Raw genomic sequence first — 19,385 nt, 5'->3', positions numbered from 1 at the left:
TAGCACTCAGCCAGCGACTATTGAAATTTTAATGAGGTATTCCCATACTCTCCAGCACGAATTCAACTAGATTTCTTTGTTGTTACTTTCACATGTAAAATTTTTGACAGGCGAGCAGCGCCCAAAGATAGCGAGCAGAGACGTGACCAATCGATGGCAGCTACTATGTTTACATATACTCGTAACGAGATTATCTCCATTTACGAGCTTAATTCGATAATGTGTAATTAAATAATGAGATTTCTCATACAAAATTCCTCTCTTGATAATTCGAGATTATCTCGTTTTATACAACTAGATTTTCGGTGTTATTTCTAGTTTTATCGATAATTTTGCGAAGAAGAGGAGAAATGTCAAATGAAAATGTAAGCAAAAATGGCCGACAGAAAGATGAGAGAAAGATGTGTAATACAACACATTTGACAATTCATAAGCTCATTTGGCTATATATACACGATTAGATTATTGAACGAGCTTAGAACGAGATTATTTTCATATGTAAACATACTATTATAGAAAAACAACGATACTGCAAAATATGATCACTTAAGCGGGAAAGGCACTTAAGCTGTGATCACTGTATATGTAATATAACTAATGACTTTGTTATTAAATTCTCATTTTGGGTTTTGGTAGAACTAACCGAAAATAGCGGGCATAGTGTCTGGGCTTTTGTGGCTCACACTACTGAAAGTGCACGTGAAGGTTTGGTTCGCAGATTCGGGTCTTTCATTCGTGATTGTACCAAGATTATTCCCCGAATTCTGCTAGAGGTATATGCTAAATGATGAATGTAATGTGCAAGAAAGAGATGAACAATCACACGTAGACAAAAATTTCGGTTAATTTTGTCAATTCGTATAGAAACTTTTATTGAAACTGATAGTGCCGCTCCTTCGCTTTTCACAGAAGAATTCGATGGTACCTGACTTGCAAAGTTTTGTGTATGTAATATGAAGGTACATGTGTTTTGCGATCTAATTAGGATTTCTTGTGGTATTTCCTTGATGACGTTACCAATATATAAATTATTTGAAAGCAGTTTTGTTTGAATATATTTGAAATATATTGACAATAAATAATTCATTTAATAATTACTATTACCTTTTTATATTTATTTGTTTTGAAATCATACAATCTATGCGATGGATATGCAAATATCGATGTACGTTTAACCAGTTACATCGAATAACGGCCTATCGATTTTTTTGCATCGTCGCTATGTGTAATTATTATTGGTTTTCTCCCTTAATAGAAAACATCTTCTGAGTTAAAAAGTTGAATGTTTTTGATTAATTAAAGAACTCGGATAAAATTAGAGCAATACGAAAAATAATGGACAATGGTTCTTAAATTTAAAAGTGCAATATTTCAGAAAATTTGTCCTGATATCGTAAATAGAATTGCAATAAACATTCGACTACGCTCCAGGTAGGATTTGAAAATGTGTACCGTGTTTCTAATGAATTTTGTTATTGTGCTTTTTAGTGAAAACTAAGGAATGCCTATATATTACAGCGGAAAGATTTGCACAAATCATAAGGATTCTGCATTGCAGTTTAGTATAGAAAAGCCAAATATCTTAACGGTTAATTATATTGTTAATATACGCGATTTGTTTCTTTGTATAATCCTCTATTGATAATAATAGGACAATATCAATAGTGAGCAAATATTAACGAAAAAAAATAGCTATAGAATAGCGGATGGCACAATTTCCATTTCTTTCGCGCTGATGTTATGGTCGAATAAAAGACGTAGTTCTGATCAATGGAACACGAAAAATCACAACATGAACTAGGATATGTATGCAAATGCAGACAGGAGGTTTACGCGAAAGAATTTAGATCAACAAGGTCCTGGCTCAAACAGATTATATATAAAGAAAAAAATTGTACGCGAAAGGACCAAGATTGCCAATAATCGCTATTGTAGGAAAATACGTCAATTATAATTAATAATTGTAAACACCAAAATCATACAATTACATATCACCGGGTTTGTTTATATCTGCCCGTACCATCAGAATTCAAACCGTAGCGTTGATGCAATAGGTATGGTGCCTGGCGGAAATTCAAATCTGAAATCCAAACGAGCTGTAAGAGGGTTGGTAATTTATGGTTTCTAAGTAATTATAATTTGATTCGGAGTATAAAACTTTCAATTCGTATATCTTTCATTTCATGCTTATTTCGCATACTTATTTAACACAGACACTAACCTATAATGTGACTTTATAGGACAAAAAGTGTGCTGATAGACTTTAAGAAAGTAAGAATTCCTATTATTTTATTATTTCTAGATTTCTAATAGCACTTTTATAATAACAATCCAATGCAAACTACGTTCAATTCACTATAATCTTTCCTATGCGGATTGAAAACACTCTGTTAACATACTACAAAGATTTTGAAAGCAGGTTTCCTATGCGTATAATATTAAATTATCTCTTAACATCTTATTTAGTGTTATATCATGTTCCCACCAAAAATGTTAAGGGATTAATAATAAGATTATATTTGATCTATAAATCTCACGAACATGGTATTAAATAATAAATTCCTATATAATATTTTTCTTGTCCGTATATCTTGGACAGCTTATCCTTAGAACCGTATCAGCCGATCTACTAATGGTTGTCTTTACATTCATCCGTTCTAGTACTTGTCTTGTCTATGCTTCGGAAGGCACAAAGTATCACTTTCCTGTGGTTCTATTATTGTGATTAATTTGTACAAAGTCGTGTTAGTCAATCTGAATACACTGTATGCATGTAGGATTGGATTTGATAGTCTATGGCCAAGGCAGCTCTTATGATATATTTGTTGTAGCGGCATAGAACATACTCTAAATCCTTTTGAGGAATGGCGCCAAGTTGATATTCCGTGGCCGGAAATAGTCCAAGTCCGTACCGGTTACGCAAACCCCACTGTCGTGGGAACGTGATAGCTTATGAGACATAATTTAATATGCTAATACCTATCCCAACCAGTTTTTGGAACACGATAGGTTAAATTTCGGTCGACTCCCCAGGAAAAAAACGGCGATACCAGCACTAAATCCCAATCATAGCTCCTCGTTGGTGAGAACCTCTAAAATACAAAATTACAACCGTAACTAGGTCATTCATTGAGCATGATGATATAATTGTTGGCCTTACCGGCGCTTCTTGGGGGATGGTGGCACCATCTCTTGATCACTAACCTCTCCACTATTCTAAGGAAGCTCTAGACATGACGGGTGCATCTCTATGCTGATGAGTCATGACGCCCAAGTGGACTTTGATGGTTAAAGCCTAGTGGTATATGCAGATATAATTTGTCACGGCCAGTATTGGCTTAATTAATAGTTGTAATGATAATGGCTGTTTTCAACCATTTCGTAAAGAGGACTACTGTGGATGATGTCTTAGAGGGTACGCACGCATTTGTATTTAATTTCAACATATGTAAGAATAACACTCGTCCACGAGTAGACTTCATAGTAGTGGTGATAGTATACCACGTTGAAGGCAATCATTTGTTGTTGTTGTTGTAACGGTTATCTATCCCTGCCTGAAAAGAGAAGCTTAAGTCTAGTTGTCGTCGAAATCATCTAACGGGAGGCCCAGGAAACGTGCTGTTTCGACAGGGTTGGACCAAAGGGAAAGGGGTGTTAGATGAGTAGGGTTCATTGGGCATACAAAGAGGTGGTTAGAGTCATGCGGGGACTCGTTGCATGCGGGACATGTATTTTGTATGTCGGGGTTCAGTCTGGATAAGTAGGAGTTTAACCTGCTACAATATCCAGATCGAAGCTGCGCAAGGGTCACTCCGGTTTCACGTGGCAACTCGAGCTCTTCGTCTGCTATAGGTGGTGGTTTGGTTCCAAGGACGCCATTCACCGGAAGGGAGTCAATGAAGGTGTTAATAGCTCCACTGTGAATAGCGTTTAGGGCGTGTCTTAAACTGTTTGCGTCCGCAGTTTGGTCGGTATAGGGGTTTAGTTCGTCGACGTATTGAAGGAGCGATCTCTTGATGCACCTGGGGGGCGGTTCTGCTTTTAGCAAGTGACTACAAGGGTGATTTCTACGAAAACACCCAAGTAGAAACTGCTTGGTAAGCAGTTCATTATGCTCCTTAATAGGCAGCATAATGGCCTCACTATGTAAGTGTGTCATTGGTGACATCAAGAGACATCCTGTTGCTGTGCGGAGTGCAGTGTTCTGGCACGCCTGTAGCTTCTTCTGCTGCGTATCACTCATCCAGGCGACCATACCGGTGCTGCGTAATTTACGACCGGCCGGCCGATAGCCTTGTAAGTGGCCAGCAACATTTCTTTGTCTTTTCCCCAAGGGCTAGCGACTTGAGGATTTTGTTGCGGCTCTGTACTTTAGTGACTATCGCAGTCGTGTGTGGAGTGAAGGAGTGCAGACTGTCAAATGTAACTCCCAAATTTTTGGGGTTATTTACTGTCGGAATTTGTAAGCCATCGACATGAATGTTAAGACTTAGTCTGTACTCCTTCGTCATTTGTTGTTCTAGTCGTATGCTGCGTCTGGCTATATTTTTCGCAATTTTTCTGTCAAAAACTGCATTCACCCTCTTCTGATGATCGTTGAACCGATCCGACTCAAAATCAGCGCGCTGGTGACAGTAAATGGGAGGCATTGTCAAAAGCACACTGTATGTCTAGGAAAGCCCGGACGATTCCCCTCTACAGTTTAATGTCTATATTTCTAAACTCCCCCAACCACCAGAGCGAAATACATTGAGAGTCATCAGGATAGCGCCCTCCAAGCATGCTTCGTTGATGCTCTCCTCATGACGCGCAGTGTATATCAAATTTGTAACTTATGTATTGTTTTTTTATTTTTTTTTAGGAAAATTTCAAAACAAATAAGTAAAACTAAAGTACACTATTTCCATGTACCATTATGGCCGAAATTGACTTTGTTGTTTTGAAGGTAAGCAATGTCGTTAAAGTTGAGGGTTCATGTACTATTTAAATATTTTCAAAGGTAAATGGCACCGATATAAATCAGTTGCCAGAACAAAAAGTGGTTCAAATGTTCCTTAATTCCGGTGAGCCGTTGCTTGTGGAAATTCATAGAAAATATAGCTCTAACGCAGACTGTATAGGTGATAGCAATTTAAGCAAAAATGACTGCGATAACATTAGCTCGAAAATGGAGGTACTTCAGCTTTCATCAAATGAGCAAAACACGAAAAATGTCGCTGCAAGCTCATCTTCTACAATAAAATTGGTTTTAGCTATGAAACCGTCACCACCGGCGAAGAGTGTAGAAAATTATTTTGAGCGTGTGTGTAAAACTACGCAAACCGACACAAGCTATTTTCTATATGATAGTGCAAAGGAGGCGGCCGATCATTTCATTGAACATGAGCATAATTTATTGGAACAATGTTTGGCACCAGAAATTGATATAGAAGTGAGTTTGTATGGTTTTTTCTCCACAAATGGCGGGTTATTTTGAACTTCCAAAAATATTAATTTCTAGGAAATTACGCTGCGAAAGTCAGATAGCAATGAACGTTTGGGATTAATTGTTTGTTATAATAATTGTGGCAGCAACGGTAATGGCGGTGAACACAATGGTGCCTTGTCTAGTTCTGACGACAACGACGCATGCACTGAAGTATACATAAGTGGCATACAACCCGATAGTGTAGCTGGACGAGATGGCAGGCTGCGCCAAGGTGATCAAATACTACAAATCAATGGGAAGGATATTAAAAATAAGGAAGAAACTGAATTGTTAATTGCTGAAAATAATAATGCTGTAACTCTACTAGTTAGCCGGTACCTTTTTGCGGTAATTATAACTTTTCATTATAACGATTTTTTGTATTTAATTTCAACATATGTACGTAAATTATTTGTGATAATTGTTATATACGAGGGCTGTTCAAAAATTAAGTGAATTTTCAAGTTGTGAATGATGCTCGCCATATCAACAACCAATGAAGATGTTGAGAAAGTGAAAAAAAGAAACGTCGAATCACTATTAGAAAAGTTGCTGAAGTTGTTGCCAAAACCGGTTGGCTCATGTCATAGAATGAACAGAATGATATAGAGAGAAATGCACTGCGACCTGTGGTATCCACTATCAATGTATACTTTGGCTCCATTAGTCCCAGCTCTAATTCCAGAATGGTGTTGGGACTATGAATGTCGACAAGCCCCTCAGTTGGGATGGTCTGCTCCTGAAGTGCTACACTTTCTAATAGTAGGTGTAGGGGAGTTTCAGCCTCCCTCTTATAAGATAGTTAATATGCATTTTCTGATTCCAAGCGGGAATTTGTTTCGTACGAGTTAATAGTTTTAAGTGCCGCTTGGTTGCCACTCATGATGGCAATACGTTCGTTACGGTACCTGTGCTGGATTTCTTCCTTACACCGGGTTATTATTTCGGAAATTTCGGACATCAAGCATGTGGCAACATGTTAAAATTGGCGATATCCCGCGAAATTTGAAAATTAACCATATTTTTTTAACAGACTTCGTATATATATTCTACATTTACATTATTCTACAATTAAATCAGTTTTATTAAGTCAAGTATATAAGCGTGTATTATTTTTATTGGTTAGTTATATGCCTGTTTCTGTTATAATAAAATTTTGAAATTGATATAAGTTGTTACCAAATTATAAAAGTCGGATTTCACATGGGAAAACTGTGCTAAGTTGAAACCATTAACCCTTTCAAAGTGAACTATATATATAAGTAAAGATACGAGAGTTAGTTAAAATAAATTCATGAGAAAAGTGTTTCGTTTATTTGTAATAATTTAATTTGTACCTATAAGCCACATCCTGTAACTAATGAACCAGAATACACAGGACTTTGAAATTCTTATCATTTCATGTTTGCGTTAAGACTAATATATATCTGTCCTAAAAAAATGTTAGCTCCACCCATTTTAATTCGGGCATGAGAGGAAGCCTGACCTATAAAGCATATTTTGCTTATTGATGAAGCTATTCAGCCAGAAATTAGCCTCATTGCTACGTAGGACATAGCGCTCCTAAAGTTGAGTCCACTCACTCCGAATTTCGGTAGTAAGTTTTAATAGTTTCAATTTGTTGTTGGATCGTACAGTACTTTTCGTTTAATTGACCCTATGGTTATTTGGGTTCCCCGTGTAATTGATCGGTGTTATCGGACAAAAAATATAGCATATGAAAGAACAAGTCAATTTTCTCGGATAATTGGACTCGGTTAATTGATTTTCCCGCTTAGTTGGTTCAAAATATATGCCATCAAAAATAAATTTCCATTTAAATTTCCCCGGTTAATTGTTGACTAAATCTAATCTTCTAACAACGCTGTATAATTTTTATACTCTCGCAACAAATGTTGCTAAGAGAGTATTATAGGTTTGTTTACATAACGGTTGTTTGTAACACCCAAAACTAAACGCGTGAGATATAGAGTCATATATACCAAAGTGATCAGGGTGACGAGTAGATTTGAAATCCGTATTAATATAATGTCCGGATGTCTGTCCGTCTGTCTGTCTGTCCGTCTGTGCACGCTGTAACTTGAGTAAAAATTAAGATATCTTGACGACACTTGGCACACATGTTCCTTGGGACCGTGAGAAAATGGGCGGAATCGCACCATTGCCACAACCACAAAATGGCGAAAACCAAAACACATAAAGTGTCATATCTAAGCCATAAATGAAGTTATAAAAGTAAAATTTGGAATAAAGGATCGCACTAGGAAGGGGAATATTTGGGTGTAAATTTTTTGAGGAAGTGGGCGTAGCCCCACCCACGAATCTGTTATTTGTATTTAACTCGCAAACCAATAAAGCTAAATAAACCAAATTTTTTCCAGTCGGTTCTCTTACGTACACCACCACACACCATGAATGAAAATTACGTCACACCTTGAAGGGGGGGAGGGTAAAAGCTTTGTGACATCACATTTAAAAATTTAGGGAAATATCGCTTCCCGCTCTGCTGCGCTCCAGGGTGCTAGACGACTGGCTGCTCTGTACCACGCCGATCACGCAGCAGCATAATTAAGTATCTATTAGTTCTTGACTAGTCATTCGTTGTCTCTGTACTTTAATATTTAACTAAATGTTGATTTTATTATAGATTATTCAATAAATATAAGAATAAATAGAATAACCTGTTTTTTTTTGTTATGATAAATCCATAAAATTGGAAAATGGGTGACGTCACGTCAGGGGGGTGTTGAGTTCAAAATGTGACAACTTATGACAAGGAGGGTGGGAGGTGTTAAAAAGTCCTTAAATTCGTGTGACGTAATTTATGGATGTCCCCAAATAGTTGAAATCGGATAATAACAACGCCCACCTCCCATACAAAGACTAGGTTGAAAATGACTAAAAGTGGGTTAACTCACTAACGAAAAACGTCAGAAACATTAAATTTTACAGAAGAAATAGCGAAAGGAAGCTGCACTCAGATTTTTTTACAAAATCGAAAATGGTGTGGCATCGCCCATTTATGGGTCAAAAACCATATCTCAGGAACGACTCGACAGATTTCAATGAAATTCGGTATATAATATATTTCTTGACACCCTGATAACACAGATAAAAAATGGGCGAAATCGGTCCACAACAAAGACTACATTCCGTATAACTCAATTTTGAATTCCATCTTATTCCTTCACTTTATAATATAAACACAAGGAACCAATGAAGATAGCGGAATAAAACTTTACACAAATAGTGCATATCATCTCTGTCTTCACTTGTGAAAAAATTGTCGAAAACGGATTATAACTTTTCAAGGCCCCAGATATCGAACATGTTGAACTCAGCGCCTAAGGATAAATTTTAACCGAAATCAATCATGGATAAATCTTCCAGATAATTTAATGTAATTCAAAGGAAAATGTTTTCTTCTAAAAGTGTGTCTCTGTTCCAAAAATTATTAAAATCGGGTCATAACATATCCTAGCTCCCATATATTTAATTATAGGTATTTCAAAAATACGGTGGCCTTTATTCCGCATATATGTATTGGTTAATATGTGAGATATTTTAGCCAAATTAATTGAGCGTATAGTCTTGGATATAGTGTACCTTGCTGGTGAAAATTAATGAAATCGGTTGAGGAATTACCTCAGCCCTCATATACCTTTATATGACGATTTTCGTTATTCTATTAAACTTTATACCGAATTTATGGGTTAATTTGTATGTTATCTTAATAAAATTTCTTCAATAAATTGCGAGAGTATAAAATGTTCGGTTGCACCCGAACTTAGCCTTTCCTTACTTGTTTAATAATAAATTTAAAAAACAAATATATATATGTATGTACATTAATAGATACAAAATATTCAAATAAGTTTCCTTTAAGGGATTAGGTGGGTTTCAGATGTTGAAAACAATAGTATATTTACAATTTTTTGATAATGTATACAATCATATATTAGGTTGTCAAATACAGGGATATACAACCTAATATTTTATTCAGCATATTAAAGATATGTACATGTCGTGAAATTTATATTTACAAATTCCGAAAGCTCAGCCGTTGATAGCTCATCATCCATGAAGTGGCCAAAAAAAGGTTCTTGCCGTGGGCATCATAACTCATTATTGGTTCATCTAAATCAACAAACCAAAAATATTTCTTGTTAATGAACGAAGGAAAAAAGAAAATATTAAAAATTGTATTTCTGATAGATTTTGAACAAAAAAATTAAATTTTGTGCCAAATTTGCGCCATATACTGACTCGAAAAAATAGTTGCAATAAAGATGTTTGGAAATTTTTCAACAAAATCGCTTCGTAACTTTTCAAGAAATCATGACTTCAAAAATTTTGATAAACCCGATTTAAGTTTTACATTCATACTGACGTGGTCTGATAGTGCGATTTTCCTTCTATCTCTTGATTTTAATCTTATCTATTTCATAATTTTGGACAATATTTTAATATTGTATTATTTAATAAGACACAAAAATTTCAAATTTTGAATCCCTAATCCCTTAATTTACCAGGTGGTCCAAATAAGCGTGATTCCTGTAATTGAACCAACTGTTCATTTAAACGAGATTCTTTTAATTGAACAAATTGTTCAATTAAGCGAGTATCTGTTAATTGATTCCCCGGTTAATTGAACAAAAATTTTGATGTGCAATTAAGCGAAAAGTAAGGTTATACATTTCAAGAACTGCCAGCGTAAGTGCACAAGTTTTTTTTTCGGAAGAAAACTTAATTTTTAAAAATATTTTTAAAATACTTTCAAATAACTAGTAAAACACGGTTTGTCTAACTTTTGGATGTAAGTCAAAATCTTAATTAGTTTAAGAAAAAAGTAACTTCGGAGCCAAAATATATCCCTGTACAACTTTTACTTGGTTCACTATTTAGTGTATTTTTACTAAGTTTTTTTATTTTGTTTCACTCATCGGGCAATGTAACATTTATATAACATGGTATAGGTTATACACTCAGTCCTTTTTTTTGCGTAAAATGCTTAGTTTTCCATTATTAAAAAATACAAAACAAAACCATATATAAAAGAGAAGAAAATAGAAAATAGGTAGATTTATTGAAAAAAACCGTTGAATGCTGTTTAATCACTGTCATTATCCGTAGTGGAAATTATTCTTAGCCGCTTATTTTGATGGCCGGCACTGATATCACTAGAATTTGTATCAGAATCAATAGTAAGAACTATGGATTGATGCTCTGATTGACTTAGCATCTCCGACTGAGTTTGCACCATATATTCAGTTTATTTTGTTTGAATGCTTCTTTTTGGACCCAATAAATTCCGATGTAGTTCTTTATATTTTAACATGCAGAGACTCAATTCTTTTTGAAAAATTCGTGCACGTTCGGCATCAGTATCATTTGCTACAAAATAATTTTCCAATTCTGCTGCAAGTTAAAGACCTTGCTTAATCGTCTCTGCTTTAATTGGATGCTCGTCTATCTCGGTGTCGCTGCTATTTTCCGATTCGATTACTTCCGTAGCTATTTCAATCAAATCGTCATCATCGAGCTCTCGGTCTAGACGAATCTCGTCATATCTGCAAGAATTTCTCCTCCCGCGGAACGCGCTAAATCAATGATATCTGAATAATTAGTTGAATTGCTTGTCACGGACATACCACTTGTAACACATTCTGGCCAAAGAGATTCCCAGCATGCGTTTAACGTATGTTGTCTTATTTCAGAAATTGCTTTTGACGCTTTGATAGAAAAATTTTTCCAAGCATCGGTGATAATGCACTGAAAAGTTTTTTTTTGTAGTACATTTTAAAAGTCGCAATAATGCCTTAATCCATCGGTTGGATAATTGATGTAGTATTCGGCAGGAGGAAAATGATATTTACATTAGGATGTTCAATCAACGGATGGCCTGGTGCATTGTCAATTATTAAAAGAGCTTTAAAGGGCTGTTTCTTCTTCTCCAAATAACTTTTAACTTCTGGTACAAAGCATTTAGCAAACCATTCTTGGAATATATTTCCAGTTACCCAGGCTTCTTTATTGGCCATCCAGTGAACACGTAAATGTTTTAAATCTGTGCCCTTTAGTGCTCACGGCCTGAGACTTTTGTTTACTAACAGCGGTTTATTCATGCGGCCACCAGAAGCATTGCTACATAATAAAAACGTTACACGGTCTTTTGCAGCTTTGAAGCCACCAAATGATTTTTGTGTCTTAGAGGCATACATACATATGTTCGTTTTGGTAACCTCTTCAAAAATAGGCCGATTTCGTCCGCATTGAAAACTTGGTCAGGCGTGTAACTCACCTTCTTGGATAATTTTTAATAACTTTGGTGGAAATCCTGCGCAGCTTTACAGTTTTAAATTTTTGCCGGAAACTACAGATTTTCTAATTGCATTTTCATTTTTTTTTTGTCCGCACTGTAGATTCACTGAGTCCAAGCCTCTTTCCCACATTTTTTGGGCCAGCTCCCTGCTCTAAATAGTCCAAAACTTTTATTTTTGTTTCTAAAGAAATGCATTTGCGTTTTTTATTTTTTCCGGAATTAGCTTCCATTGTAAAGCTAGCAAAAATTAAAATGCGTTATTAAAATTTTTTATAATTTTTATTACAAAATTATAGGTAATATATTTTAAATTAAATTATATTATTAAAAAATTTTATTACAAAATTATAGATATATTTAAAGTCTAAACAAAACAACTGCACCGGCCGCTAACTAAATACATTATAACTAGATTTGCAATAATTGATACACATAGAGTAAAAATTTTTTGTTGGGACTTCCCCGAATTATATTCAAAAATTATTACGTGTAAAAATTTGTAAACAAGCAAAAAACGAAAAAAAAGCAATCGCGTTAAAGTGAGAAATTCGCGTGAAAAAAGGAATTTGCGCTGCAAAAATAATCGCTTTAAAGTGAAATAGCGTAAAAAGAGATCGCGTAAAAAAGGACTGAGTGTAATATAAACGAAAACGTGAATATGATCACCAGAAATTCAATTTAGTAGTTCAAAGGAATGTACCCCTGTTGAATACACAAGTTTATGACACACTAATTGATGAAGAAAATGGTAGTTTATATTTCCTGGATGTCCCTGATAGAAATGAAAAGACATTCATGCCATTAGTTGTAGCCACTGTTCGTGCGAGATCCAACAATGTGGTTGCAGCTGATTCTTCTCGAATAGCAGCCACATTGTTAGAAGGATTACAGTTTAATCTTCAAACTGTTGAAGAATCAATATGTAATATTGCAAAACTCTCCGCGATCGCCCAAGTTTTATCAGCATTGAAAATCATATGGGACGAATTCACAATGGCGCATAAACGTGCATTGGAAGCACTTAACCGAACACTAAAAGATCTACACAATGACTAGAAATGTTTTAAAGGTGCAATGATTTTATTGTCTTGCGAGATCCCCCAAAAACTGCATAAAAGACTGTTGCCGACGAAATAAATGATTGCTTCAAATCCTCAAATGGCGTTATGTGAAGGAACTTCAGCTTCATGAGAGTTGTGTTCCTGAATGATGCATCTGTTGAAGATATCTCTGAGCAATTCCTGACAATTGGTAATGGTCGAATACCTTTCAAGAAATCGAACTCATCAATAAGGTATTTCCAATCACAAAAACAATGAATGGTTGAGTGGGCGAGCAAATTTGCTGACTAACAAAAAAGATTGCCTTCGTAGTAATTATGCTTCGAAACTTCAACCATCTAAGACTGTGCAACGAATCGTGTTTGATGGTAAAAAAGAAAGTTCCCATTTCGAGGATCTCGATGATACTTACCGATATGATGTTTGAGTTTAAACGGCTTCAATTTCCGATCCGCTATAAATAATCGGAACAGTCGTTGAATGTTAATTATAAATCGAAAAAGGTTGTATATGACAAGATTCTTGACTGGAGAGTGCAACCCATGCTCCAAAATGCATAGCTAATCTATACTACAATCATGAAGAGAAAAAATTTGTATGTAAAAAAAACTCAAAACTACTGTGCCGATTTCAAAAATTATTTCACCATTGAAAAGCTCAAAAGAATCTCAACTTTCTGAAAATAGATTATAAAACAACTCCATGATGGAGAATCTTAATCTGAAACTAAAAATCGTCTTGCAAGTCATTCTCTTATTAGAAATTTACAAGCTCGCACTAGTTCGTCGAGCTCTGAGCGTTCCCAACACCTTCATAATCAGAGAGAAAGGCAACGGACACGAAAGACTAGAGATCGTAATCAAGTTTTAGCTCATTGCAAATAAAATATAATTTTATGTTCGAATTTTCCTCATTTTACTTTTTTCAAATGTACCCACGCAAGAAACGGGAAAGTACATATGTACATATGTATGGGAGAATGTGTATAAGTGTGCAAAAACATTTGAAATGTGTATTTAAACCCGTACGAAGCCCCGCTCCGGCTGCTAGTAAATAATACCTTATTTCTTATGTTATTCTAATAAAAAAATTAACTCAATAAAATAAAAAATCTTCTCATATATTGCCTCTAAAGCGGAAGAAACTTCTCCGCTGGGTCAGCTTGTTTTTTAATAGAATGAAAATATTTCGCTGCCTTTAAGTCCGAATTGCAAGAGTATCAACAGTTCGGTTGCACCCGAACGTAGTCCTTCTTAGAGCTCTTTCACACGGGTCAACTCCTATTGCGGCAATTCTTAGTTTATAGGAGAGGGGGCGACGAAGAGAGGAGAATCGCGCCGAGTCTGCTGTGTTCGCTATACATATAGAATATGCATAATATAATTAAAATATGTTAGAAAATAGGAAATAACGATAAAAATTAGTTAACGAAATATTTTTTTTTTTTTGTTACAAGAAGTAGAGAAAATGATATGAAAGAGAATGAGAGAAAATCACGAAGAGAGTTGTCGAACATAAATTGCTTGTGTGAACAATGGGCGACAGCAAAAGAGAATCGCCAGAGAATTTGCTACAGGAGTTGACCCGTCTGAAAACGCACTAACTGGTTTATGATGCAATTCAAGTGGTGCTGCTGATTATTACTGCAGTGGTGACAACGAAAATCGAAATATACAGTTCAATAAGCGAGATCCATATAAAACGTTTGACAGCATCATTTCGCCTAAACTACTGAACCGATTTTAATGAAATTTTGCACAAATTTTGAAAAGTCAGTAAGACCTTTGCAACAGTTATTCATAGCACAGAAGGATATTAGTGACCACGCACATTTTAAGGTAGAACCGTCTGTACGGTCGGCCATGGATATCATAATACAACTTAGCACGATCTTGAACATGCTATGAGAATGTTGGTATTCTTGATGGCCAAAATGGGACTGCTACAACTAAAAAATAGTAGTTAAACAAAAAGGGATATAACAAAGCTACAATTTGAGTTATAAAATTCGGAGCACAGGATCTAGGTACGGAAGGGTATATGCGATTAATTGTTTGATAAATTGGCGAGAAAAAAACCAAGAGAGAGTTTTGGTATATTTATCGTAATCCACTGAAGTTTACGGAAAACTTGGAAAGTAGTTAAATAATTAGTTACTCCCTAAATAATTTCACTTACCAAATAGTTAACCAGAAAATAATTTAACATACATATACCTTATCCGCAGCAATCTAGGCCACTAGTATGTATATATACACTATTTTTGTATTATTTATATATATACTAATTGTGTATTTATATTCAAATTCGTGTTCCAATTATTTTGCACGCTGTTTTGTATACAAAGTAATCGTGTTTAAGTTAAACAATAATTTCCATGGACTTTGACTCTTAAAGGATGAGGACGATTTTAACGACCCTTTGTTGGCTGAACTAGAAATTGATGACGAGGATGACGGCGAGGAGGAAGAGTATTACGTTGAAAGTAATATGACTTACGAAAATTGCTTGCCACAGAATGAACCCACTTCTGAATTAGAAAAGGCTTTAGCAGGTCACAGCGAGAGTAAAACCAAAAAACAACAAACTGTTTTCGTTGAACAAAATCCGACAGTGGCAGCTACTACCGCCGACACAACATTGCCGGCACTTAGTAGTTTTACTCAAACAAATGTAGCTACCGTAAATAGTCCGGAGAAACAGCTGAAAGATATTGAACATTTGCATAATCATGCTGCTTCACAGCTAAATATAAAAAAGGACTCTAACTCTGCAAAAAAGATTTTGCGACCAGCCAAAACAGACCAGATTGCATGGCGTACACCTACAACGTTAGCAGCGTCCAGAATTAAATCGAATGAACAAAAAGATTGTAACTACGATACCACAGAACATATATATGAAACAATACCAGAGGATTCAGAATCGGAGCCAGTTTATTGCTCGCCATACGAGAGTTCAACATATGTAACGGCATTGGGGTCCTGTTCGTCGGCGGGTACGGACTCTTTCCAACAGCTGCAGCAAAAGAAAAATGTCGTAAAATGGTTAGATGTATGTGCCACGCCAATGACGATTTCCGAAAATGCTGTCAAAGGATCTGTACGTAGTACCAGCAGTTGTATACGTAAATATTGGAATAGTGATACGAATGATACGCTAATACGTAAAAAAAACAATACGGTCTCTAGTATATTAACAACTATAACAAACGGTTCAAGTAGTAGTGGAGGCAGCGCTAATAGCGGTGGCAGCAATAGAACTGATATTTCGCAAGATGAGGCGCATGATAATTCTTCTAGTGCTTACAATACGGGCGGCTCACATAATAGTACAGTTCAACTTTTTTCGGTGCTTAATCCAAACTGTAAGTGCAATAGTATACTTGAAGACTGCAAAGTGCAGCATATGCCAGACTCAAAAAGCAAGACTACGCTTGTTGTGACTAACATTAGCAGTGACAATATACCGCAGTTTTCACAAACTCTGCGCAGTAATCTAGGTATGTTTTTGTACCGTATATTTATGTATATATCGTTATTGTTGTATTTCAGATGGCACAAATCCTTTATCGAGTACGGCTGTAGAAGAACAAATTAAATATCCCCTCGAATCGATGGTTTATCAGACATTTCATAAAAGTATGTGCCGAGAAGTGATTTCACAGCAACAACAACATGAATTTTCTCAATCACTGAAGCATGATAAAATACATCATCAGAAGAACGCATGTTGTCCGCAGTTCGTTGCACCGAACCTAAGTCAATATCATTTTGTTAGCAGTCAAGAGGTTTGTTTCATATATATATAAATTAAGGTCAAGATACATACGTTTGCTACATTAGAGTTCATTGCTGTTTTCGATCTGATTACCTATGTTGCTGAATTTTAGGTTAATTTTAATAATACTAAAAAATTAATTAATCGATTTGAGTTAAAAAGCAACGATCCGGGTGTTTAAGAATATATACAATTTGGGAAATTTTGGGCCACATCGCTGAATAGAATTTGAGTTGAAAACGTCGGATAAAATGCTCCAAGTCGTTCCAGGCGTCATATTTTCTTCACTGCGTGCTGGACGTGGTCTAATCTGTTCAGCTTGAAACAACTCACGCGTGATTTGTCAAAAAACGCTATTGAAAAAAGGAGCTATACTTGGATCACTCTTTATTTAGCTGTACCACATGATACAGATTTGGATAATCAGGCTATGAGCACATGAGGGTCCGCTGTGCGTTGTGATGCTAATATAGCAATCGATTAGACTAATCATGAAGCCGTCAAATATGCAGTTTGTCTAATGTCCCTTTTAATAATTTTTTATTTAATATTTTCTAAGTTTTGTTGTTTTAAAATTTCCTTAAAAGTTTATGCAAATTTGAATTATCTATGTTGAATTATTTTTATGTTGGCATCAACAATGAAACTTTAATTAGATTAGGTAAGTTTCAGAAATGAGGAACGCGCTGCGACGTAAGGCAAGATCCAGCAAATTTGTTTTGAAACTTATTTTCTACATACATACATTAAATTTTTTAGAAATTATTAAAATACGCAGATAAAAAATTTAACTTATATCTGTTATTATGTATATTTTAGGTTGGAAGGGGTTCTCAGCTGGTAGCAACAGTACCTACACTTACTAACGCTGATGTTAACCAGAAACCGCATTCTAAAGATGAAACCATGGTTTGGAAAGTAAAACGTCGTCAAGATGGTACAAGATATATTGTGCGTCGTCCTGCTCGTAATCGCTGCATGGTTCGCGATCGTTCTATTCGTATTAATACTGAACACATACGTAATAGAGATATGTCAACAACTACTGAAGAGGATAATGTATCAGAAGTCAAAGCTGGACGTTACTGGTCAAAAGAAGACCGAAAGAAGCATGTTGAGCGTGCTAGAGAACGCAAACAACAACAACAACTCGTTGATGGTGTGGTTGTATCTAAAATCTGCTTAAAAGATCATAATTCCTCAAGACCGCTTCCACAAAAAAGAAATAGTTTGAACCAGCAATATCGAACGAATCAAAATCGAGTTATTGAACAAGGCTCTAATACTATGCAACAATCATATACCACTGCGTCATTGCAACAGCATTATCAACTGCAATTTAATTCTTCACGAATACCGTGTCAAAAACCATCGCGCATAGTTGCAGGATGTGATTCTAATAGCGCAAACGGCCTTTCTAGTACTTCGTATAATGAAATGCAGTTCATGCCATCCAAGGAGCCGGCGCTTGAAACAACTGAAAAGGAGATAAGTAGATCGTCACTGACGGACACTACCCCGGCGGTTAACAAAGTAAACAGCGATGTACAATGTCGGCCATTAGTGTTGCCTGGTCCCCAAGCTGTTGGCTTTACAAACACTCCGAATGTCACAACATCCGCCGAAGGCAGTGAATTACAAAATTTTATTTCCATAACTTCAATATAAAAGTTTCTGTCATATCTTGCCTTTCATTCCATTTTTTTATTTACTCATATTTTCTATTAAATTACTTATTAAATAAAATACAAAATATACTAGTCCTTTGAAATTAAAGAAATATTTATATTATTATTGAAATCAGAGATGCTAATTAGAATGTAATGACTGATCTTAGAAGCAGTTATTTTAATATAACAAGATATCGGAATGCCCCAGGAAACGAACAGTTACAAAGGTATGGGGGTATTAGATAAGCAATTCTCATGACAGCAGGTTCTGCGGCTCCGGTAATGAATAAGGTCTAGCTTGCTACAGTTAGTTGACGTTCAGTCGTTTCCGCTCTGTCCACTGAGTTGTTGTTGTAGTAATACTTATCTAAATCCCATTGGAGAGGGGAGCATGAGAGTTGTCATTGTGGTCATGTAACTGAAAGCTCAGAAAACGAGCTGTGGTGACAGTTTCGGGTGGTAGCTGAGTTGCGTTAATTGGGCATGCGAAGAAATGGTTAGCGTCAAACGAAGCATGTGTTTGATATGTCGTGTGTGTGTATTTAGGCGTTTAACCTGCCACAATATATAGCACGAAGTTGCTTTAGACCACTCTTGTTTCGCGAGGCAACTAAAGCTCGTCGGGTGAAATACGCGGTGGTTTGACTCCAAGGATGCCATTCACAGGAAGACAGTCAAGGAAAGTGTTAATGGCACCACTTTGAATGGCGTTTAAGGCATATCTGAAGTACTATAAGATTGATCTCTTGATAAATTTGGTAGGCGGTTCTACTTCATTTTTTTCTTTCTTCTTCTTCTAAATTTTTCTACGAAAGCACCTTAGTAGAATCCTGGAGTAGTAGTAGTAGTCTGGCACGTCTGTATATTCCTCTGCATTCAGGCGATCGTAGCAGTTCTGCGTAGTTGATAACCGGACGGCCGATTGGTTTGTATGTTTCTCTCTTTTTTCCTTAAGTGGAGTAATTTACTGTCGAATTTGAAATGTCATCGACATTACGGTTTAGACCGTAGTCAGGAGAGTGTCATGCTCCACGCATTGAAGAAGCAAAAAGGTCGGGAGATAGTCGGTTCAGTTTTGAACACAT

At 35.9% G+C, this 19,385-nt stretch overlaps 1 protein-coding gene and 1 pseudogene across 5 annotated transcripts; one reads left to right on the top strand and one right to left on the bottom strand.

Moving 5' to 3' along the window:
- Window positions 1–1,211: 1,211 nt before the first annotated feature.
- Window positions 1,212–18,410, top strand: Slip1_0 (slo-interacting protein 1). 5 transcript variants are annotated; one of them, XM_054235688.1, is made up of 9 exons: window positions 1,212–1,431; window positions 1,489–1,557; window positions 1,652–2,106; window positions 4,862–4,945; window positions 5,000–5,431; window positions 5,501–5,815; window positions 15,248–16,352; window positions 16,405–16,640; window positions 17,450–18,410. In XM_054235688.1, exons 4-9 carry the CDS (start codon window positions 4,916–4,918, stop codon window positions 18,296–18,298), a joined length of 2,967 nt encoding a protein of 988 aa, XP_054091663.1. In that variant the 5' UTR covers window positions 1,212–1,431; window positions 1,489–1,557; window positions 1,652–2,106; window positions 4,862–4,915; the 3' UTR covers window positions 18,299–18,410. The 5 variants fall into 5 exon arrangements, with proteins under 5 accessions (XP_054091663.1, XP_011194411.1, XP_011194410.1 ...); XM_011196109.3 differs by lacking the exon at window positions 1,652–2,106; XM_011196108.3 differs by lacking the exons at window positions 1,489–1,557; window positions 1,652–2,106.
- Window positions 10,519–12,077, bottom strand: LOC114805006 (tigger transposable element-derived protein 1-like; annotated as a pseudogene).
- Window positions 18,411–19,385: the final 975 nt, after the last annotated feature.

Source organism: Zeugodacus cucurbitae, chromosome X, assembly GCF_028554725.1.
Source record: "Zeugodacus cucurbitae isolate PBARC_wt_2022May chromosome X, idZeuCucr1.2, whole genome shotgun sequence".
NCBI lineage: Eukaryota > Metazoa > Arthropoda > Insecta > Diptera > Tephritidae > Zeugodacus > Zeugodacus cucurbitae.
This window is presented reverse-complemented; position numbering and strand designations above follow the sequence as displayed.